Here is a 22,746-nt window from a genome sequence, read left to right as displayed (position 1 = left end):
GTCCTCCTGAACGAGCCACGTGGTTTTCAGTCGCGGCAGCGGCCTGTTCACTGTGCCGGTGAGAAATTCTTGGGGCAGTGCGCTCTCTTCAGGGTTTGACAGCTGCCGTATTATGGGTTCTGCGGTTTCAGCCAGGCGGTTATTGTAGTTACGCAACTGGTAGGCGGATGTTTCGTCTAAGCCTCGTTTAGGCTCTCTGCCTTTTAAGGGGCGCCTCTTGTCTGGTGAGGATCTGGAGCACTTGATGAAGGACCTGAGTGAGAATAAGGAGCATAAGTTGCCGGAGGATAAGCCTAAGGGTAAGCGACCTTTTCGAAATCTGTTGTGTAATGATGGTGGCGGCGTTGCGGCGCAAAGGGGTCCTGGTGCACCCTTATCTAGCTGATTGGCTCTTCAGAGCAAAGTTGCTTATCGTGCAGTGGTGCAGAAGGTAATCACCACCCTAGAATCTCCAGGCTGGGTGGTGAATTTGACGAAGAGCCAGCTGATCCCGTCTCGGACCCTAGACTACTTAGGGACTCGGTTTGACATGCTAAAGGGTAAGGTGTTCCTCTCGGAGGAAAGAGCCTGCAAGTTACAGACGCAAGTCCGGCATCCATTGGCTTTGCAGGTTCCCAGAGTTTGGGATTTTTTTGCAGGTTCTCGGCTTGATGGCCTCAACACTGGAGTTGGTGAGGTGGGCTTTTGCACATATGAGGCCGCTACAGAGAGTTCTGTTGGCACAATGGAATCCGTTGTCAGAGGAGTTTCTTATGCCCGTCTCGCTTGATGGTCGTGCGCGGGACAGTCTGGCTTGGTGGTTGCAGTCATCCAGTCTGGTCCGTGGGGTCGATCTGGAGGTCCCGGATTGGGTAATATTTACTACCATTGCCTGTGTTTCTGGTTGGGGAGCAGTATGCCAGCGACAATCAGCCCAGGGCGTTTGGTCGGCAGAAGAAGCCTCTTGGTCTTTCAGTCGCTTAGAGACCAGAGCAGTGCAGTTAGCTTTGCTTGTTTTTCTACCTTTGGTTCAAGGCTGCCCGGTGAGCGTTGTCGGACAATGCGACGACCGTGGCATATATCAATCAGCAGAGAGAAACCAAGAGTCATGCGGTGGCCCAGGAGACTCAGGAGTTTATTCTTTGTACAGAGCAGCACTTGATTCAGATAGCGGCATCTCATAACCAAGCGGATTTTCTAAGTTGTAAATCGCTAGATCCAGGGGAATGGGAGTTGTCCTAGGCAGCGATGCAGCTCATCCAAGAGAGGTCGGGCTGTCCCCATGTGGATGTAATGGTGATACGTCTCAATACAAAGGCATCTTGTTTTTTTCAGTCGAAGATGGGCGTATTGAGCTGAAGGGGTCAACGCTCTGGTAATACCCTGGCCTTGGGGTGTTCTTCTTTACATATTTCCTCCTTGGCCTCTGATAGGCAAAGTGTTGCGTCGGATAGAGAAACACCTGGGAGAAGTGGTGTTGGTAGCCCCGGCGTGGCCTCGTAGGCTGTGGTTCGTGGATCTGGTCAACATGGCAGTGGACGGACTGTTACACTTCAGTCATCTTCCTTGTCTTCTTCAGCAGGACCCCATATTTTCAGACCAGGCAGATTGCTTTTGTCTAGCTGCCTGGCTTTTGAGAGGTGGCGTTTGAGACAAAGAAGGTACCCAGAGGCGGTCATAACTACTCTTCTGCAAGCTAGATGGACGTCAACTTCGTTGTCGTGTATCCGAGTCTGGAAGGTCTTTGAGGCATGGTGTATAACTAACGGGATACAGGCCTTACGGTCTTCGGTGTCTCAGGTTTTATCTTTCCTTCATTTGATAAAGGTCTAGCTTTCAACTCCCTCAGAGTACAGATAGCGGCTCTGGCTTGTCTGCTTGGTAGAGTTGAGGATCACACGTAGTTATCTCATCCCGATGTGATTCGATTTCTTCGGGGATGTTAAAAATTTGCGCCCTCCGGTTAGGAGAGTTTGCCCATCCTGGAATCTTAATCTCGTTCTCCAAGGTTTGTGTGAGCCACTTTTTGAACCTCTCCACAGAGTGACTCTTAAGAATTTGACCTTGAAGGTCGTTTTCCTGATAGCCATTTGTTCTGCGAGGAGAGTCTCTGAGTGCGGGCTTTATCTTGCCTTGATCCATTCCTTCAGATCTCAGACTCAGGAGTGTCCTTGCGGACGGTTCCCTCGTTTCTTCCCAAGGTGGTATCGGCTTTTCATGTTAATCAAATGGTGGAGCTTCCAGCTTTCCCGGAATTGGATGCTTCTGCGCCTCATGCACGAGAGCTTAGGCTGTTGGACGTTCGTAGGATTTTGCTGAGGTATCTCAAGGTAATGAATGATTTTAGGAGATCTGATCATCTGTTCGTTTTATGGAGTGGTGTGAAGAAAGGTACCCAGGCTTCCAAAGCTACCATTGCGAGGTGGCTTAAGGAGGCTATTGGGTCAGGTGCCTGAAGGTTTGAGGCATCACTCTACACGTTCTCAGGCGGCCTTATGTGGTTTAATCACAGGAAATTTGTAGGGCGGCGACTTGGAAATCGCTGCATACTTTTGCAAGGCATTACCATCTAGATGTAGGGGATCCGGAGTCTCGGTCTTTTGGCAAGAGTGTCTTGCGAGCAGGACTCTCCAGTACGGAGCTTTGGTACATCCCAGGAGTCTGGACTGTTCTGGGTACGTACAAGGAAAGGAAAATTGGTTCTTACCTGCTAATTTTCATTCCTGTAGTACCATGGATCAACCCAGAACCCGGCCAGTCTATGGAGGTGGAGAATATTCTGCTAAACTGTAATCTTTTTGGTACAAATTTTTAAAGTTATGGAATACAGGCTCGGAAGACTTTTTTCAAAGTTTTACAAGTTTTGCAAGTGTTTTGTGCTTGGGTACAGATCAGTACTGAGGAACTGCAGGTGGCACCAGGAATTATTTATTTATTTATTTATTCTTTTATTCATTTAATTCTATTTTATACTAGTATTAGTGGTTACATCATACTGGTTTACATCCGAACTGAGGTCGAAAATACATCGGACAGGGATGGGACTACAAGAAGCAGTGTCAGTGAAACTTTCTCTGTCTCCGTCTGCTGGCAGGAATGAATTAACCCAGGAGTCTGGACTGATCCGTGGTACTACAGGAACGAAAATTAGCAGGTAAGAATCAATTTTCCTTTCGTTTTCAAATGCGGCTGATATAAATTTATATTTTAAAAAGCTGCTGTTCCTTGATATTGGCTAACTTTTCTTAGTTCATCCCGCCATAGTAGTAGTAGCCATTTTTAAAAATAATTAGTTATCTCGAGGATCAATTAATTTCTAGATACTGACCCACTAATATAATTCACCATGAGATAATTTTACAGCTGCTTACTATGAGAAAGTGAGTGACCTAGTGACTAATATAAAGGACTGGGAACCAAGAGAGTCTGGTGTGTCTGCTATGGAAACTTGCTGTGATTTTGGGCAAGTCTCTTTATCTCCCAATGCTTCAGGTACACCATAGATTGTCAGCTCTCTGGGGCACAAGCTCATTGTAGCTGTATGTCATTTATTATAAGGTGCCTTGTTTTTGGGGCCAAAATAATAATCTTACTTTCCTTTACTCTTCCTGGATAGCTTATTCATTCACATTAATTGCATTATGTCTTGTACAGATGAAAGTAATTTTTTTAGAAGTTGTTTTATAAAAAAATGTAGAAAAATGGTTCTTGTGTTTTTATGGTGAAGATTACAAATTCCTCAGGATCCCGGTCCAATCCTATGTTTCTTTATTTAAAAGATTTAATTGCTCACCCTGCCTCTGTATTGCTCCATGGTGAGACCGCACCTTGAATACTGTGTACAATTCTGGTCGCCGCATCTCAAAAAAGATATAATTGCGATGGAGAAGGTACAGAGAAGGACAACCAAAATGATAAAGGGAATGGAACAGCTCCCCTATGAGGAAAGACTAAAGAGGTTAGGACTTTTCAGCTTGGAGAAGAGACGGCTGAGGGGGGATATGATAGAGGTCTTTAAGATCATGAGAGGTTTTAAACGAGTAGATGTGAATCATTTATTTACACTTTCAGATAATAGAAGGACCAGGGGGCACTCCATGAAGTTAGCAAGTAGTACATTTAAGACTAATCTGAGAAAATTATTTTTCACTCAACGCACAATAAAGTTCTGGAATTTGTTGCCAGAGGATGTGGTTGGTGCAGTTAGTGTAGCTGGGTTCAAAAAAGGTTTGGATAAGTTCTTGCAGGAGAAGTCCATTAACGGCTATTAATCAAGTTTACTTAGGGAATAGCCACTGCTATTAATTGCATCAGTAGCATGGGATCTTCTTGGTGTTTGGGTAATTGCCAGGTTCTTGTGGCCTGGTTTGGCCTCTGTTGGAAACAGGATGCTGGGCTTGATGGACCCTTGGTCTGACCCAGCATGGCAATTTCTTATATTCTTATGTTCCTTTTTCCCATCAACCATCCTCGAGAACACACAAACATTCTGTAAAACAATGACTCTAAATAAAAAATCTAACAAAATAACTAAGGGGTTACCCGTGCTTCTTTATCAGGCAACGTGAAAAAATAAAGTTTCATGATTGTTTTAAAGTCTTCTTAGCTGCCTTGTGAGGAATTGCCCATACAAGGAAAGACGCTAAGTAGTCAAACAAAGGCTGGACTTGATGGACTCCTGGTGATCTTTCAGCCTTAACCAACTAAAAAATGATGTGGCAGATTTTCTAAGGCTCTTCCCTCCCCTCCCCTCCACCCCCCCCCCCCCCAATTCTGTGGCCATGGGAAAAGACTTTAATAAGTCTGGGCCTGTACATTAGCAGGATGCTACAGGACCAGACACCTTGAGGTCCACATAGCAATGTTAGCCGGATAAACTTATCCGGCTAACTTTGGAGGCATATTCAATAGTTATGATCTTCTTTTGGAACTACGGTTTATAAAATAAAAATAGTGCAGCCACTACTACTAAATATAGCAGGCTATCTTACTGCTTAATTCACTAGGCTTTTCTCCCATTCTGTGTCTATGGGAAAATACCTTAATGAATCAGGCCCTTAATTAGTTAGCTGGCTAACTTTAGGATAGCTCTTTGACTCGACCAGACTTAGCCTTCTTAAATCATCTGGCTAACTTTGATATTCAGAGTTAGCCGGTGAAATTAGCTGGCTAACTCAACTCTTCCCAGTTACACCCCTGCACTGCCCCTAAGGTATCTGGCTCAATTCTAGCTTCCTAGCTTATTTAGCCAGATAAAGGCTGAATAGAGCTGGGTAAACCATTTAGACGGATAACTATTATGCTATCTGTCTAAATGGCTTTTGAATATGGACTTGATTCTTTTTCATTTGATCTAAACTTCTATCCTTGCTCTTAGTCTTACAAAATGCATCTAAACTCTGAAGAGATGCTTTTTTTTAATAGCTATCTTTTGTTGAAGACATTTTTATAAATGAAGCTCTTCTATTTGTTTGTCAACAGCTTGTTTACAAAGTAAAATTGAATGTTGTCTTGGAAAGATTGGCTTCAGCTTCTATAGGAAGTTATGGACAAACTGTTTGGCAAGAGCTTGTGGATGAATCAAAAGCAAATTTGCCAAAAATAAAGGTATTCATTTATATTGAGTGATTTAAAATGCCCTGCAGCTTGATGGCATGTATGACTGAGTTTAGTTACAGTGCGGTGTGGCCTCCTTGGTCTTGGTGGAGGAATGGGCTGTTGGATTGGGGAGGGAGCAGCACTGAAACATTTATCCTTGGCAGCAGCTTGTCTTCTATCAGCATGAGGAGCTGAACTCTGATTATCCAAAGAGAGTGGGGGAATAAAGGTTGTAAAATAGATAGACAGCATGGTACAGTGTTGATTGTTAACCTTTTCTTTCTTTCTTTTTCCCTTTAATCAAACAGGATGATCACTTTGTGGTGGAATACTGCATAAATGCTCCTTGGCCGTCGTTTGAAATAACTCAGGAAATGCTAAATTATGCCAGAGCCAGAGTAAGTCCATTTTGCTTTAGGATTTACAGAATTTCATATGTTACTGGGCTAGGAGGATTTTAGTGCTCTGTTTTTAATACTTTGCAATCCCATTTCATAGCTGTCAACTGCTTTTTTTTTTAAGCATTTATTATATTTTGTGTAATTGGAAAATATTGCCTATTTTCCAGTCCTAAAAACAAACCGGTGTTCCTGTCTGTACCCCGGATCAATCCAGACAAGTGGGTTTATGCATCCCTACCAGCAGATGGAGGCAGAGAATAAAAACTTTGCAGGTGGCACTCTCGGCAGTGCCTCAGTCCCTCAGTGTTTCTCTGTTTCCAGCAGATGGTAGAGGTGCAAACCTGCAGTCTGAGTTTGATTAAAAAAAAAAAAAAAAAAAGGAAGACAGAAGATTCCTGGAAGGCTCCCTGAGGTGTTAGGTTCCTTTGTGGGCCATCCCTTGGGTGGAGCAGGGTGAATGGGGAGTCCTCATCTCCAGAGTCTGCGCCCTCCACTTCCAGAAGCAGGGAAGTAGCCCTTTTCTTTGTGCTTTCCTTGTTTGCTGGTTATTTCCTTTATTCGGTGTCTGTGCCTTTAAAAAAAACAAATAAAAGTTGCTCAGGTGCTGATCTGCCGAGCTGCTGGGGGGCAAGGCCGGGTGAGTGACGGCAAAAGCCTCCCGATCGCCAGGCCGGGAGCTCGCTTAGCATCGGAGATGCGCCGCCGGTGGGGTTTGTTCAGCGGCAGGGGCTATTTTTAGGCCCAACCTCGATTCAGGCCTATGCCCCATTAGCGCAGAAAAGTTGCTGCGGTGTAGCAGAAATTCGACTCAGTACAACAGAGTTGTGCGCGGAGAGTGCTTCAGGAGGGGCTGGGACCTCCATGGACCCATTGGGGGGGGTGGTCACACCATGGGGTCGGCCAGGCTGGTGCTCCAGACCCTGAGGTGGGGTTGGAGGCACAGGCAGCCATTTTGAGAGCACATGGCAAGAGCTAAGAAGTTGCTTCAGAGCTTTGGGACTCCCCTTCCCCACTTTTGCCTGTCAATTTAAGCCTTGCTGGTGTCAGGGAAGGGACAGGGGGACTATGGGCAGGATCGGTCCTCTTCAGATTTGGAGCAGTTTTCCGTGGATCTTGTCCTGCTTCTTCACAAGGCCTATTTGGCTGAGAAGGAGGAGACATGATCCAAGTGGCCATTTCCCATGAAATCCCTTATGACTAAAAAGCGTTTTGGGGGGGGGAGGGAGCAGGTGGGCTCTGGAAAAATCCTTCATCTCCTTGGGCTGGGACGGTCCACGGCTGAGGACGGGACGACCCCAGGGTGGTGCGTTTGTTTCTAAAAGAGGAGCTGGCCATGCTGATTCCTGCAGTTCTGGAAGAACTGGGCATTGAGACCCCCTGGACAGATGCAGTCCTCTAGGTCTGTTGCATCTGGCAGTTCCAGGGTCTGGGATTATTTGCAGGTCCTGGGTTTCATGGCTTCTACATTGGAGTTAGTTCCATGGGCCTTTGCTCACATGCTATTGTCCTGTTGGAATCTGCTTATGGGGAAATTTCAGCTTCATTTGCCATTCCGGAACATACCCAGATCAGTCCAGAAAAGTGGGTTGTGTATCCCTACCAGCAGGTGGCGTCAGAGAACAATTAGAACTTTGGGCATTGCTACATAACGAGAGTGCCACCTGCAGTCCCCCAGTATTTCTCTGACTCCAGCAGGTGGTAGGGTGCATCTCCTGCAGTCTGTTTTTTTCAGGGTAGTTAGGAAATTTATTTTATTTTTCCTTCTCGTTTGCTTCCTGAGGTGTTAGGCACCTTCGTGGGCCATCCCTCAGTGGAAGCCGGGCGTCCGAGGGGTTAGACACCCCTGACTGGGTTTCGCCTGCTCTGTCCCAGGGTGTACAGGCCAGGGGCTCCTGGTCTTCCTACCCCCCAAAGCTGCTCCCTCAACCCCTGTTAGTGCAGGCTTCAGTAGTTTAGTTGTTTAAAGTTAGTTTAAAAAAAAAAAAAGTCTCTTCAGTCTGCGGTAAGGAGTCTGCACCGGGGGAGCCTGCTGTGCAGCAGGCTGTGGGGACAGCTTTGAGCCGTCGCAGTTTTGCTTCCTTCCTCTCCCGGGGCTCCAGGTTGATAGTGAAGGTAGGCAATGTGTGTACCGGGTCCAGGCTGCGTTTTCAGCACACGGGTGGCTGAACAGCACGGTTCCTCTCAGAGGCCTTGTTTTTCTATTTTTTTTTCCCTCGCTGCCGGCGGCGCTCGTGCGGCTGCAGGTCTCAGGCCTATTTTTTTCTTCCCTCAGCTGCTCTGACTGTGTGGCTACGCGGCCCGGCATGGCGTGGGAAAATTGGCGGTCTGCCGCTCCTGTGGGGCACGCGGGCAGAATTTGAACTCTGCGTTGTGTCCAGATAGCTCCGGTTTGGAAGGCCCGTCGGGGGTGGCCACTCCCCCCCGCGGGGGGGGGGGGGAGACTCACGACACTCTGAGCAAGAAGAGGATTCCCCCCTCCCGCTTTGGTCCCCATGGCAGTAGATCCGATGTTGGGGATTGGGGAATCGGCCCTGCAGGACCCCCCAGATGGGGAGGTAGATGCGAGAGATTTTTCCCCAGAGTTTATCTTGTTGTTGCATCAGGCCTTTTTGGCACGGAAACAGACTTCCTTAAAGAGATCTGAGTGAGCTGGGGATCCCACTGAGCCCCCTCTGAAGCAGGGACGTCCTGCAGCCACCCAGCAGCACCCGGTGGTCCGCTCTCGTTCTGGGGAGGATGGTCGCGGGGATCCACATGACCCAGGTTTTGGGGCGGGGGCGGTGCCGGTTCCGAGTTTGGGGGTCGGATCTCCACAGCTACCGGGTGCGGATCCAGACCAGAATCCTGATCCGGTGGACACGGATACAGATGATCCTGATGGGGGGATGACCTCCCTCCGGTGGAGGGTGATTATCCTACTGTTGTCCGCCTGTTTAAGCGAGATGAGCTTCGTCCGCTTATTCCCCAGGTACTGGATGTCCTCGGTCTTAAGGTTACTTAAGAGGATTCCGATAATGAAGGGGTGTTAATCCGGTTCTGGATGGTATTCGGGGACCATCAATAGCTTTTCCACTGCCTAAGAAAGTCCAAAAGCTGGTGACCCCAAGTGGGATACTCCGGATGCAGGCTTAAAGGTGGGTAGGGCGATGGGAAAGCTGTACCCACTGTCATCAGAGGTGCTTGACCTGCTGAAGATTCCGAAAGTGGACGCGGCTGTCTCTGCGGTCACAAAGAAGACCACGATACTTGTGGCGGGATCTGCCGCCTTAAGGGACATGCAGGACCAAATGCTGGAGATCCAGTTGAAGCGGGTTTTTGAAGTGGCCGCTTTGAGCCTTCCAGGGCAGTCTGCACTGGTCTTATGCAATGAGCGTGCCTGTGCTGGGTCCAAGAGGTGAGTACTAATGCGGCGGACGCCGACGGTGGAGCGTTGCAGCTGGCCCGTTTGGAAGCCGGAATTGCGTATGGAGCAGATGCGCTATACAACCTCATTCGGACCTCGGCTCAGCGCATGGTGTCCGTGGTGGCAGCTCGTCGTCTTCTCTGGTTACGGAATTGGGCAGCAGACCTCTCCTCAAAATCCCAACTTTGTAACCTTCCCTTCAAAAGCAAGCTTCTCTTTGGTGAGGAGTTCGATCAGTTGGTCAAGCTCCTCGGGGAGTCCAAGGGCCATAGGTTGCCAGAGGATAGAGCAACCAAGAAAGTTTTTCCCCCTCGGGCTCATTTTCGGGACTCTCGCAGTTTTCGATCTGGCAGATATTCCGCTCCGGCGGGTCCTAAGTCGACACCGGGTCGACAACAGTCCTTTCGCGATGGCCGCTGCTCCGGGAGGGACTCTGGACACCTCGGGGCGGATAGCAGTAAACCCACCCAATGAAGCCACAAACACCCATTCCTTTCGGGTGACTCCGGGGCATTACAGCTGCGTACTTTTCCATCATTTTTGCCCAAGGTTGTCTTGGACTTTCATTTGAATCAGTCTATCTCTTTGTCATCCCTAGATAAGGTCAGGGATGTGGAGGAATATCGCCTCTTGCACTCCTTGGATCTCAAGCGACTTGTCGTGCAGTACCTGGAGGTTTCTGAACCATTTCGAAAGACGGATCGCCTGTCTGTTCTCCATGGCAGGCGTAAGCAGGGTGCTCTAGCTTCACGGGCTTTCATAGCTCATTGGATTAAGGAGGTAGTTACGGCCGCGTATATGGATGCCGAAAAGCCGATGCCTACTCAGGTTAAGGCTCATTCCACTAGGGCTCAGACAGTGTCATGGGCGGAGGTTAGTCTGTTGTCTCCCGTCGATATCTGCCGAGCTGCAACATGGTCCTTCTTACGTGCTTTTTCCAGATTTTATCATCTGGATGTGCAGGCCCGGGAGTATGCAGCCTTTGCGTGTGTGGTATTGACTGGACTGCGGGCAATGTCCCACCCTGTTGGGGAGTAGCTTTGGTACATCCCACTGGTCCTGAGTCCATCTGTCTACACGCTAGAAAATGGAGAAATTACTTACCTGATAATTTTGTTTTCCTTAGTGTAGACAGATGGTCTTAGTTTCCCACCCTAGACTGCTACATGAGTGTGTCAGTAGTCATCCTGTGGGCTCTGGATCCCAAGGGATTAATGGTAAGTGTTCATCCAGTCCCTAGCTTGGGGTACCTAGAATCTTACGTGAGTTCAGTGTTTATGGTTGGTTGAGTAGTTCTGGTTACCTGTTTTTAATCATGTTTTTTGCTAATCTGTCCACAGTTGCTTTTGAAGAGAATACTGGCAGGCTGGGGTCACTGCAGGGTTGTTTTTTGTTTTTTTTTTTTGTTTGTTTGTTTTTTTAAATTTTTAAATTTCTAATACAAATAAAATATTTGTTTACAATAGAATAGAAACTTGATTAGTCATTAAAGATAACATTCTTACAAAGCATATAAACCATAAAGTTATTCCATGATGGCTAAACTATAATCTCAAACTTCTCTCATTGGCGGGGTTTAGATTTGAGGAATAATAACAACAAATTAAAAGAAGAAATGGTATAGCCCTCAACAAGAGCAGTTAATTTTTTTTCTTTATGAGGCACCATTAGCAGAAAAAGAATCAATAAAATCTCTTAAATGCTCAGGTGCAAAGAAAATGTAACAATCACTCCCCTTCCTCACAATACATTTGCAGGGGTAGCGCAACATAAAAGTTGGGCCTAAAGAAACTGTCTCCTGCCTCATACTTAAAAAGGCTTTACGCCTCTCTTGAGTGATCTTTGAGATTTCTGGGAACATGCGTATAATTATACCATGAAAGGGGGTGTTTAAATGCTGAAAATACTTAGACATAATTTTGCTGACATCCTGTTCTGCAATTAGTGTAACAATCAATGTAGCACATTCAATAATTTCTATTGCAGAGGATTCAAGTAACATAGTAAGATTATCTACATCAAATTGATTTTGCTCTTGCGGAACATTTTCCCCTCTTTCAGCACTAGTTCTGGGAATGAAATAAACCTTATTTATCACAGGCATATCAGAGTCCAACATCTGAAGAGTCTCCCAGAGATATCTTTTGAAAGTTATTATGGGAAGCTCACCCATAATTTTAGGAAATTTGATCAATCTCACATTAAGTCTCCGGTTCCAGTTTTCTAGTAATTCCAATCTTCTGGACAATGCAGTTCTATCTTTTATTGTTGCCTGGTTGAAAACTTGTATATTTCCTATTTCTGTTTCCATTCCATCCACTTTTTCTTTCATTACTTGCAGTGACAGATTTTGCTCAGAAATCTTATTGTTTAAAGAAGAGGCTATTTGTTCCATTCTCTGGTTGCTAGCTCTTACAGCAACTGTGAGATTAGCAGGAAGTTCCCATAATGTCTCCATAGTTACCACTGCTGGTCTTATAGGGGTTTCTATATGCTCACCCGATGAAACTGATGTTCCAGTGGCTGATGCACTGGCTGCCCCTCGGTCAGACATCTCTGAAAGTCCCCCAAGAGGATTCCTCGTCAGCTCTGGCTGGGCAGCTACTTCGCTTCCTTCTCCCTTCCTTCCTGAGACGCTGACTTCCTCATTCAGGGTCTCTAGCAGAGTCTCTGATGATGCTCCCCTCTCAGCTGGTGGTCGAATTACGGGAGGGCTGAGGGAAACCTCTGCCTCAGGCGGTGTCGAATTTCCTCCCTTCGGCACTGCAGCAAGGCTACTCCCCCCCGGTCGTTGCTGCTCCCGGAGTTGTGAAGGTAGTTATGAGCCTCTGTTCAGATAACTGCGTCGAAATTGAGGGAAAAACCCTTATTTTCCCTTTACGTTTTGCTGGCATTGTTTAAATTATTTATTTCTCAAGATAAAGTTCCAAGGAATACAGAATGCTGTGCAAAACGAAACTGCTCAGCAACTCACTCACACAGCTCCACTCAGGGCGCCATCTTGCCCCCCCCTGGATCCCTATGGGTCTGGGGTCACTGCAGGGTTATATATACTGTGACATCAGCTTGCTCTGTCTCCATCTGCTGGCAGGGGAGCATAAACCCCTAGTCCTGAGACTATCTGTCTACACTAAGGAAAACGAAATTATCAGGTAAGTAATTTCTTCATTTCCGAAAGTAGATGCACTTGTGTGTGCAATTTCCAACGGACCACTATTCCCATGGAAGGAGGAGTGGCCTTGAAGGATGATCATGATAGAAAGATTGAAACTATCTTTAAGCAAGCATTTGAAGCTGTGGCAATGACCTTGCAGATTTCTTCTTGTTGTTCCTTGGTGGCTCACTCTTTTTGCTTTTCTCCCAGGAGGATGAGTCGTGGGTAAACTCCAAGGCAATTATGGAACCAGCCGCTGCCTTCTTGGATGCGGGCTGTAATTTGGTGTGCACTTCAGCCAGAGGGTTGGCTTCGATGATAGTGGCTAGGCCTCAGTTATGGTTGAGAAATTGGTCAGCCAATGCGACCTCCAAGGCTAACCTCACCAAATTGCCCTTTAAAGGCTCATTCTTATTTGGGAGCGAGTTGGAGAAACTGGCCAGTAAGTGAGGTGAATTCCCAATTCCTCATTTGATGGAGGATAAGAAGCAAATGCCATACTCCTTTAACATGAGAAGTTGTGCTAGAGGATCCAAGCGTTTTTGACCCTACAGAGGAGCGACCTTTCAGAGGACTTGACCCTTTGGTAGGCCTCAATCCTTTCATCCCAAACAAGCCAGAAGGGGCGCAGACTTGGGTATTGGGACCTCCCGAGCCTCCCAATGAAGGTTTGCCGACCCACGCCCAGGAACAGGAGATAGTGGAATGCCTCTCTCTTTTATCAGAGATGGGTTGAAATTACATCAGATCAATGGGTCCTGGAGGTGATACAAGAAGGATATGCGATAGTTTCGCAGTGTTCCTTGAGATGTGTTCATGGAGTCTCCCTGCCACTCCCCGCAGAAGAAGCTGGCAGGAGAGGGTACATTGGCAAGGCTTTTCGGTCTGAGGGCTGTGGTTCCAGTGCCCACATTTCAAGAAAATACAGAGCGAAATTCCATTTATTTTGTGGTGCCCAAGAAGGAGGGCTCTTTTCCATCCCATCCTGGATATCAAAGGTGCAAACCGTCATCTGCAAGTGAAACATTTTTGCATGGAAACATTGCGCTCGGTAATAATGGCTGTGCAGTCAGGGGAATTTCTGACCCTTCTGGATCTGTCCGAGGCGTATCTTCACATTCCCATCCAACTAGAACATCAACGCTTTCTGCGGTTCGCAGTTCTGGGATGCCACTTTCAGTTTCGGGCACTGCCCTTTGGTCTAGCCATCGCTTCCAGGACCTTTTCAAAAGTAATGGTAGTAGTTGCAGCAGAGTTGAGAAAAGATGGCATCCTAGTACACCTATATTTGGACGACTGGCTGATTCCAGCCAAGTCACTGGAAGAGAGCCACCTGGTGACTCGCAAGGTGATTGCCTTGTTACAGGAGCTCAGCTGGGTGGTGAACGTGGCCAAGAGCAGTCTTCAGCCTGCTCAGTCGTTGGAATACCTCAGGGTCTAGTTCGATACAAAGCAGAGCAAGGTTTTCCTGCTAGAAGCTCGAATACAGAAGTTGCTAGCACAGCTCCGTCTGTGCTCTGTGCTCTGTGCTCGACCATACGGTCCTACTTGTGAGTACTGGATTAATGGCGGCAACCCTGGAATTGGTACCGTGGGCCAGGGTGCATATGCGTCCTCTTCAGTGCTCCCTGCTGTCTTGATGGAACCTGCAGTCTCAGGGCTATTTGATTTGGCTCCACCTGCCAATGGAGGTCTCCTCCCAACTGCAGGGGTGGCTGCAGGTGGACCATCTAAGGAAGGGAGTTTCTCTAACACCACCGGACTGGCTAGTACTGACAGCAGATGCGTGCCTCCTTGGTTGGGGAGTTCACTGTCAGGAGCTGACAGCACAAGGACAATGGAATGCAGAAGAGTCTATCTGGAACATCAGTCGGTAGGGAGGTACCAAAGCCAACAAGTGTTGCAGGAAATAGATCCCCTGATGGAATGTGCAGAAGTGCATCTCCAGATGATCTCAGCCTCACACATAGTAGGAAAAGACAATGTAAGAGCAGACTTTCTCAGCAAGAAGAGTCTGGCCCCAGGAGAGTGGGCATTGTCTTAGCTGATTGTGGATTGATGCGGTCTCCCTTTCCTAGACCTGCTGGCGACTTCACGCAATATGAAAGTTTCGTGGTTCTTCAGCCACAGGAGAGAGCTGATGTCACTGAGGATTGATGCCCTATTGCAGGAGTGGCCGTAAGACTAGTTGCTGTATGTCTTTCCTCCATGGCCCATGTTGGGCAGATTGGTTCGAAGGATCAGGCACCACAGCGGGATGGTGCTCTTGGTTGCTCCAGATTTGGCCCAGGAGACTGTGGTATGTGGATCTGCAGAGGCTCCTGGTGGACTTGCCTCTTTGTCTTCCAGTGCACAGTGACCTGTGGCAGGGACCTATTCTTCACAAAGATCCAGTTCAATTTTTTCTTACAGTATCACCCTTGAAAGGGCTCAATTGCTGAAATGTGGATACTCTGTGGCAGTGGTTTCCACCTTGCTAAGAACTAGAAAGTTCTCCACTTCCTTGGCCTATGTGTGGGTTTGGCGAGTATTTGAAATGTGGTCAAGATCCTGCTCCTTTTGAATTTCTGCAGGATGGCTTGAATAAAGGCTTGGCCCTCAATTCCTTAAAGGTACAAGTGGCAGCTCTTGCCTGATTCAGGGGTTAGATGAATGATGATTCCCTGTCAGCTCATCCTGATGTAACCTGTTTCTTGAAAGGAGTGAAACATCTTCATCATCCTTTGTGGTTTCCGGTGCCCGTATGGAGTCTTAATTTGGTGTTGAATTTCTTGGCAGGCCGCTGAGTACTGTCCTTGTACTTACTGACCTTGAAAATGGTGTTTCTTGTGGCTATTTGTTCTTCACTTAGGGTTTACGAACTGCAGTCCTTGTCTTGCTGGGAGCCATTCCTCCGGGTGACTCCAGGGGCAGGACAGCTGCGCACTGTTCCTTCCTTTTTACCAAAGGTGGTCACTGAGTTTCACATCTCCCTGCCGTCTCTGGACAGAGAGAAATGTAGAGGAGTATCGTCTGCTGCAACCCTTGGATGTCAAGAGACATATTGTCAGGTATCTGGAGGTTACTGAGCCTATGCAGAAGTTGGATCGCCTGTTTGTCCTTCATAGCGATACTAGACAGGGAGAGTCGGCCTTGTGGGCTACAGTAGCTCTCTGGATTAAAGAGAGGTACTCACGGCTGCATACGTGGATACTGGGAAGCCTTTACTTAGACATGTTAGGGCTTATTCCATTAAGGCTCTGGCAGTGAAAGAGATCTAGGTGTCATAGTGGATAACACATTGGTGTCATAGTGGATAACACATTGAAATCGTCGGTTCAGTGTGCTGCGGCAGTCAAAAAAGCAAACAGAATGTTGGGAATTATTAGAAAAGGAATGATGAATAAAACGGAAAATGTCATAATGCCTCTGTATCGCTCCATGGTGAGACCGCACCTTGAATACTGTGTACAATTCTGGTCGCCGCATCTCAAAAAAGATATAATTGCGATGGAGAAGGTACAGAGAAGGGCTACCAAAATGATAAGGGGAATGGAACAACTCCCCTATGAGGAAAGACTAAAGAGATTAGGACTTTTCAGCTTGGAGAAGAGACGACTGAGGGGGGATATGATAGAGGTGTTTAAAATCATGAGAGGTCTAGAACGGGTAGATGTGAATCGGTTATTTACTCTTTCAGATAGTAGAAGGACTAGGGGACACTCCATGAAGTTAGCATGGGGCACATTTAAAACTAATCGGAGAAAGTTCTTTTTTACTCAACGCACAATTAAACTCTGGAATTTGTTGCCAGAGAATGTGGTTCGTGCAGGTAGTATAGCTGTGTTTAAAAAAGGATTGGATAAGTTCTTGGAGGAGAAGTCCATTACCTGCTATTAGGTTCACTTAGAGAATAGCCACTGCCATTAGCAATGGTTACATGGAATAGACTTAGTTTTTGGGTACTTGCCAGGTTCTTATGGCCTGGATTGGCCACTGTTGGAAACAGGATGCTGGGCTTGATGGACCCTTGGTCTGACCCAGTATGGCATTTTCTTATGTTCTTATGTTCTTATGAAATTGTTGTCTCCTGTCAGCATTTGCCAAGCTGCAACGTGGTCCTTCTTACACACCTTTTCCAGGTATTATCGTCTGGATGTGCAAGCCCAGGAGAACACAACCTTAGCACAAGTGGTTTTAAGTGACCCGCGGTCAGCCTCCCGCCTTATTCGGGAGTAGCTTGGGTACATTCCCACTTGTTCTGGATTCATCTGACTGGACGCTAAGAAATGAGAAATTAGTACTTACCTGATAATTTCCTTTTCTTTAGGACAGACAGATGAATCCAGCTTCTATCCCTTGGCTGCTGAATGATTGTAATGTGACTATGTATTACAGGGATTACTGGTAAGTGTTAGTCCATTCCCTAGTCTAATGTTATTACATTCTTTTCTGAGCTCAGTGTTGCCTTTTGGCCAAGTATTGAAATGGTTATCTGTTTTTAATCAAGTTTTTTTGCTAGTCTGTCCACAGTTGCTTTTAAAGAAAATACTGGCAGGCTGATGTTACTGCAGGGGTTTATATACTGTGACATCAGTTCACTCCGTCTCCATCTGCTGGAAGAGGTGCATAACCCACTTGTTCTGGATTCATCTGATTGTCCTAAAGAAAAGGAAATTATCAGGTAAGTAGTAATTTCTCATTAAGAATTCTGCCATTGTCTGTATAAATGTAACAAGCACCAGTGTGAAACTGAACAATGGGTGCAAAACAGAAAAGGAAGGTACTCGGCAGAGTCCTCCTGAGGTGCCTGCTCATCAACAGAGGATGTAATCTACCGTTTGGATTCTACCTGGAAAAATGCCACCAAAAATTGTTCCTCTCAAATTGTAGCTAGTCTCCTTCCAGGACAACCGTCTACATCAGCTTTTTTTTCTTTCACAAAATCAGATGGGCAAAGAGGTCCCCTGATTTCCACAAGTCCTTTGATCAGTTGCTCAAATCAATGTATGTGGAGGAGGTCACTGGTGACTGTAGCAAAGCTGCTGCCAGGTGCAAAAGAGATTGGGTTTTATCCTTTATACTCTTTAATGATGGGGAATAGACAGACAGCAGAAGATTTTAGTTAGTACGTGCTGAAGCTGGAACTGTGATTTAAAAAAAAAAAAAATCATCTTCTCCCCTTGCTGGATTTCAGAATGAAGGTGAAATGACGCGAGTACTTCAGAGATGCCACTCTTCACAGACTGAGTCAGTGCAATCGTCCACATTAAATTATGCAAGTGGGTCCTGAAGAGCAGAAATAATTAGATGGTTAACTCTTTTTTTTTTATTTTTTTTTTATTTAGTATTTTTGAGTTCCCTGTACGTACCTGGATCAGTCCAGACCGTGGGTTATGTCCCCAATCCAGCAGATGGAGTCAGTCCAAAGCTTTGAGGGGGCGTCACCATAAGTACTACTACCCCCTCTGCAGGAGTTCAGTATCTTCTGACTCCAGCAGATGCGAGTAGGGGAATCTGGGCTTGCTCCCGATCACCTATAACCTGTTTGTGTTTCCCTTGTCTTAGGACTTTATCCTCTGTCTTTAACTAGTTTGTCTGGATCAAGTTGTTGAAAAAAAAAAAAAAAAAAGATTAATTAATTAGGACAAAGTTAATTACCTAATTGGAGAGGCGTGGCTTCCCTGTCGTGCTTCTCTGTCTCTCTCTCTCTCTCTCCTTCCGGCGTTAGTGGCTTCTTCGGGGTAAGTTGCCTTTTCTATTGCTGCTGTTATTTTATTTTTACAGTTAGGTTGGACGCGGTTGCCGGTGGGACCGGCCTACCAGCGTCTTCTCCCTCTCCCGCGGCCATCTTGCGGCTCCACGTGGGCTGCAGCAGGGAGCAGGGGGAGAGTTGTCGGCGGGTCGTGCGGCCAGGAAGGCCCCCCCGCGGCGCCGTTTTTCTCATCGGCGGGTAGCGCAGGCCATCCGGGCCCCCCCGCAGCGGCGTTTTTCTCGTCGGCGGGTAGTGCAGGCCATCTGGGCCCCCCCGCAGCGGCGCTTCGTCTCGCGGCCCCCCCCCCCCGAGGTCGGGGTGTTCTAGCTGCCGGGACCTGTTTTCCCATCGCGATCTCGATGCCGCGGCCGGCGCGTTGCTCGGCCTGCGGCGAGCCTGGATCGCGCGTGTCAAGGGAGGGGATCTGCGCGAGGTGCCTCCCCGGGGGGGAAGGCACGTCTCGGACCCTCACTCATTCTCTCCCTATGGCAGCCTTACCCGGGCGGCGCGGGCCGGCCCCTCCCCCATTCCTGGCGGGAACGGCGGCCATTTTACATGCGCTGCACCCTGAGGGAGCACAGGCAGCGCTGGGGGATGGGGAAGCCTCAGAGGGCTCTCCCCCGTACCTACATCCGGAGACAGATCCGGAGGAAGACCCGCAGGGGCAGGGTCCCCCGGGGCCCCCACCCGCGGTACCCCCCCCGAGTAGGCCGGGGTTTTCCCCGGAATTTATTCGGCTGATGCACACTGCGTATCTTCAGGAGCTGGCGGCTCCCATGGGACTTCCACCACCCAAGCTACCGCGGCCTTCGTCCCTCTCCCCGGCCCCCCCCGCTCCGGCGGGCGTGGGGGCCCCACAGCTCCCCGTACACGCCCGACTCCCGGTGGCCTCGGGGGGGACTGGGTCGGCCCCAGTTTCCCCTGGGGCGGATCCTGCAGCTTCGGGGCAAGGGGACTCTACTTCGGAGGGAGAGGATCCACGCACGCTGCGCCTCTTCCAGCGGGATGAGCTGGACGACCTAATCCCTCAAATCATCCAGGGATTGGACCTCGATCCTCCTCCGGACCCGCCAGCTCCCGTTGCGCCCGCTGTCGTCACTTCCTCTAAGAAGGGGGATCCCGTACTGGCAGCTCTGCGTCCGAGAGCTCAGGCTTTTCCCATTCACGAGTCGTTCCTGCAGCTTCTCACCAGGGAATGGGATGCCCCGGAAGCCGCTCTAAAGGGCAGCCGCGCCATGGAGAGGCTGTATCCACTGCCGGAAGATTTCCTGGATCTCATCAAGGTACCCAGGGTGGACTCCGCGGTGTCGGCGGTCACGAAGAGGACGACCATACCGGTTACGGGTGGAGCGGCGCTAAAAGATACGCAGGATCGAAAGTTGGAAGTCTTCCTCAAGCGAGTCTTCGAGGTTTCCGCCGTGGGGCTGCGGGCGGCGATGTGCAGCTCGCTTGCCCAGCGGGCCAGTCTTCTCTGGGTGCAGCTACTGCTCACCTCGCAGGTGTTACCACCCGAGGAGGCCGCCCAGGCGGATAGACTGGAAGCTGCGGTGGCATACGGGGCTGACGCCTCCTACGATCTCTTTAGGATCCTCGCCCGCTCCATGGCCTCGGTGGTGGCGGCTCGTCGACTTCTCTGGCTACGCAACTGGGCGGCGGACACGTCCTCCAAATCGAGTCTGGGTTCCCTGCCATTCAGGGGTAAGTTCCTGTTCGGGGAGGACCTGGACCAGATCATCAAATCCCTGGGGGAAAACGCGGTCCATCGCCTGCCGGAAGACAGATATCGTTCCACCAGGGCATTCTCGTCCTCCCGGACCAGAGCCAGGGCGCAAAGACGCTACAGGACTTACAGGCCGGCGGCGGCTCGGCCCCCTGCCACCAGGTCTCAGACCTGGACACGCTCCTTTCGCGGGCGCCGCCCCGCGCGTCCCGCTCCCGCGGCGGGACAACTCTCTCTCAAGTCCTCTCAATGATGTTCAGCTCGCCCACTCCGCCGTCCCCAGGATTGGAGGGCGGCTGGCGTTCTTCTACGAGGAGTGGGCGCGGATCACCTCGGATCAGTGGGTCTTGGACACCATAGGACGCGGCTACGCGTTGGAGTTTGCCCGCGCTCCAAAGGGACGGTTCATCTTCTCTCCCTGCGGCTCGGCTGTCAAGCGAAGGGCGGTGCAATTGACGCTGGACAGATTGTGGGAAATAGGCGCCATTGTGCCCGTACCCTCCGCAGAGGTGGGCTCGGGCCATTATTCCATCTACTTCGTGGTACCGAAGAAGGACGGTTCCTTCCGCCCCATTCTGGACTTGAAGGAAGTCAACAAATCCCTTCGGGTGGTCCGGTTTCGCATGGAAACGCTACGATCGGTGATCGCGGCGGTACATCGAGGGGAGTTCCTGGCCTGCTTGGACCTGACGGAGGCCTACCTTCACATTCCCATTTGCCGGGAGCATCATCGTCTCTTACGGTTCAAGATTCTGGATCAGCATTTCCAGTTTGTGGCGCTCCCGTTCGGATTGGCAACGGCTCCGCGCACCTTCACCAAGATTATGGTGGTCGTGGCGGCTGCCCTTCGGAAGGAGGGTATCCTAGTTCATCCTTATCTGGACGATTGGCTCATCCGAGCGAAGTCTTTTCGGCATGGACAGACGGCAGTGGCCAGAGTGATAGAGTTTTTGCAGTCTCTGGGATGGGTGGTGAACTTCTCCAAGAGCTCCCTCGTGCCCTCGCAGCGCTTGGATTTCCTGGGAGCGACCTTCGACACCCGTCTGGGCGCGGTTTTCCTACGGCAGGACAAGGCACAGGCCCTACGAGAGCACATACAGCGGTTCTCTGCATTACCAGCTCCCACCTCCTGGGACTATTTACAGCTCCTGGGGGTGATGGGGTCTACCATCGACATGGTCCCCTGGGCATTCGCGCACCTCCGACCTCTGCAAAGAGCACTTCTCTCCCGTTGGAAACCACTCTCGCAGGACTACCAGGTGATTCTCCCGCTGCCCCAGCTTGCCAGGAGCAGCTTCTCCTGGTGGATGGTCCCGGAGAATCTGGCTCGCGGCATGTCCCTCGATCTACCAGATTGGGTAGTGGTAACCACCGACGCCAGTCTCATAGGCTGGGGAGCAGTCTGCGATCGCAGCGCCACACAGGGGACGTGGTCCGCGGAGGAGTCGAAGTGGTCCATCAATCGTCTGGAAACCAGAGCGGTCAGGTTGGCGCTTATCCACTTCCTGCCTCTCCTTCGGAATCGGGACGTCAGAATCTTATCCGACAACGCGACAACGGTGGCCTACATCAACCGACAGGGCGGCACTCGCAGCCCGCAAGTCGCACTCGAGGCAGCGATGCTGATGCAGTGGGCGGAACGGCATCTGGGCCGTCTGGCGGCCTCACACATCGCGGGAGTAGACAACGTCCAGGCGGATTTCCTCAGTCGCCAGTTTCTGGATCCCGGAGAGTGGTCCCTCTCCGACGAGGCCATGCAGTTGCTTGTCCGGAGGTGGGGACCTCCCCACCTGGATCTCATGGCGTCCGCCCAGAACACCAAGGCTCCTCGGTTCTTCAGTCGCCGGAGAGAGCGGGGGGCGGAGGGCGTCGATGCTCTCGCGCTCCCGTGGCCGGCCGATCTACTCCTATACGCGTTCCCTCCGTGGCCACTGGTGGGAAGACTACTCCGCCGGATAGAGGTTCATCAGGGGACGGTAATACTCGTCGCGCCAGAGTGGCCAAGACGGCCTTGGTTTGCGGACCTCCTTCAACTGGTAATCGACGGACCCATCCGTCTGGGACATCTGTCCCGCCTCCTTCACCAGGGACCGGTATTTTTCGACCAGGCAGAACTCTTCTGTCTTGCGGCCTGGCTTTTGAGAGGCGCCGCCTCCGCCGACGGGGTTACCCGGAGGCGGTAGTGTCTACGCTGCTACGCTCTCGAAAGACTTCGACGTCGGTGGCCTATGTTCGAGTCTGGAAGGTGTTCGAGCTGTGGTGTACCGGCCTGAACACCAGACCCAAGGAGGCGTCTGTCTCCCAGATCCTCCAGTTTCTCCAAGCAGGGGTGGACAAGGGACTCGCTTACAACTCTCTTCGGGTTCAAGTGGCCGCCCTCGGCTCCCTCCTGCGTGACGGAGGTTCTCTGTTACAACACCCGGACATCGTCCGTTTTCTCAAGGGAGTCAAGCACTTGCGGCCTCCATTGCGGGACCCTTGTCCCTCTTGGAGTCTCAATCTGGTACTACGTTCCATGTCGGGACCTCCGTTTGAACCTCTCCGAAATGCGACAATCAAGGATCTCACTCTCAAGGCTGTGTTCCTGGTGGCCATCTGCTCCGCTCGGCGTATTTCCGAGCTACAGGCTCTGTCGTGCAGAGAACCTTATCTCCGGTTTTCCGATTCGGGAGTCTCGCTTCGTACTGTGCCCTCCTTCCTTCCGAAGGTGGTGTCCGCGTTTCATATGAATCAGACGGTGGAACTTCCATCTTTCCC

The 22,746-nt window shown here is 49.7% G+C and overlaps 1 protein-coding gene across 3 annotated transcripts in view; it reads left to right on the top strand.

Moving 5' to 3' along the window:
* The window catches only part of KNTC1 (kinetochore associated 1), a 422,937-nt gene that overhangs the window by 83,990 nt on the left and 316,201 nt on the right, over positions 1-22,746 (top strand). For all 3 annotated transcript variants that reach the window (XM_029571458.1, XM_029571459.1, XM_029571460.1), the window contains exons 17-18: positions 5,461-5,586; positions 5,886-5,975. In XM_029571458.1, coding sequence (XP_029427318.1) covers positions 5,461-5,586; positions 5,886-5,975 — 216 coding nt within the window. The remainder of the gene's footprint in view (positions 1-5,460; positions 5,587-5,885; positions 5,976-22,746) is intronic.

The sequence above is a fragment of the Rhinatrema bivittatum genome, chromosome 11, assembly GCF_901001135.1.
Source record: "Rhinatrema bivittatum chromosome 11, aRhiBiv1.1, whole genome shotgun sequence".
In the NCBI taxonomy this organism is placed as follows: domain Eukaryota; kingdom Metazoa; phylum Chordata; class Amphibia; order Gymnophiona; family Rhinatrematidae; genus Rhinatrema; species Rhinatrema bivittatum.
This window is presented reverse-complemented; position numbering and strand designations above follow the sequence as displayed.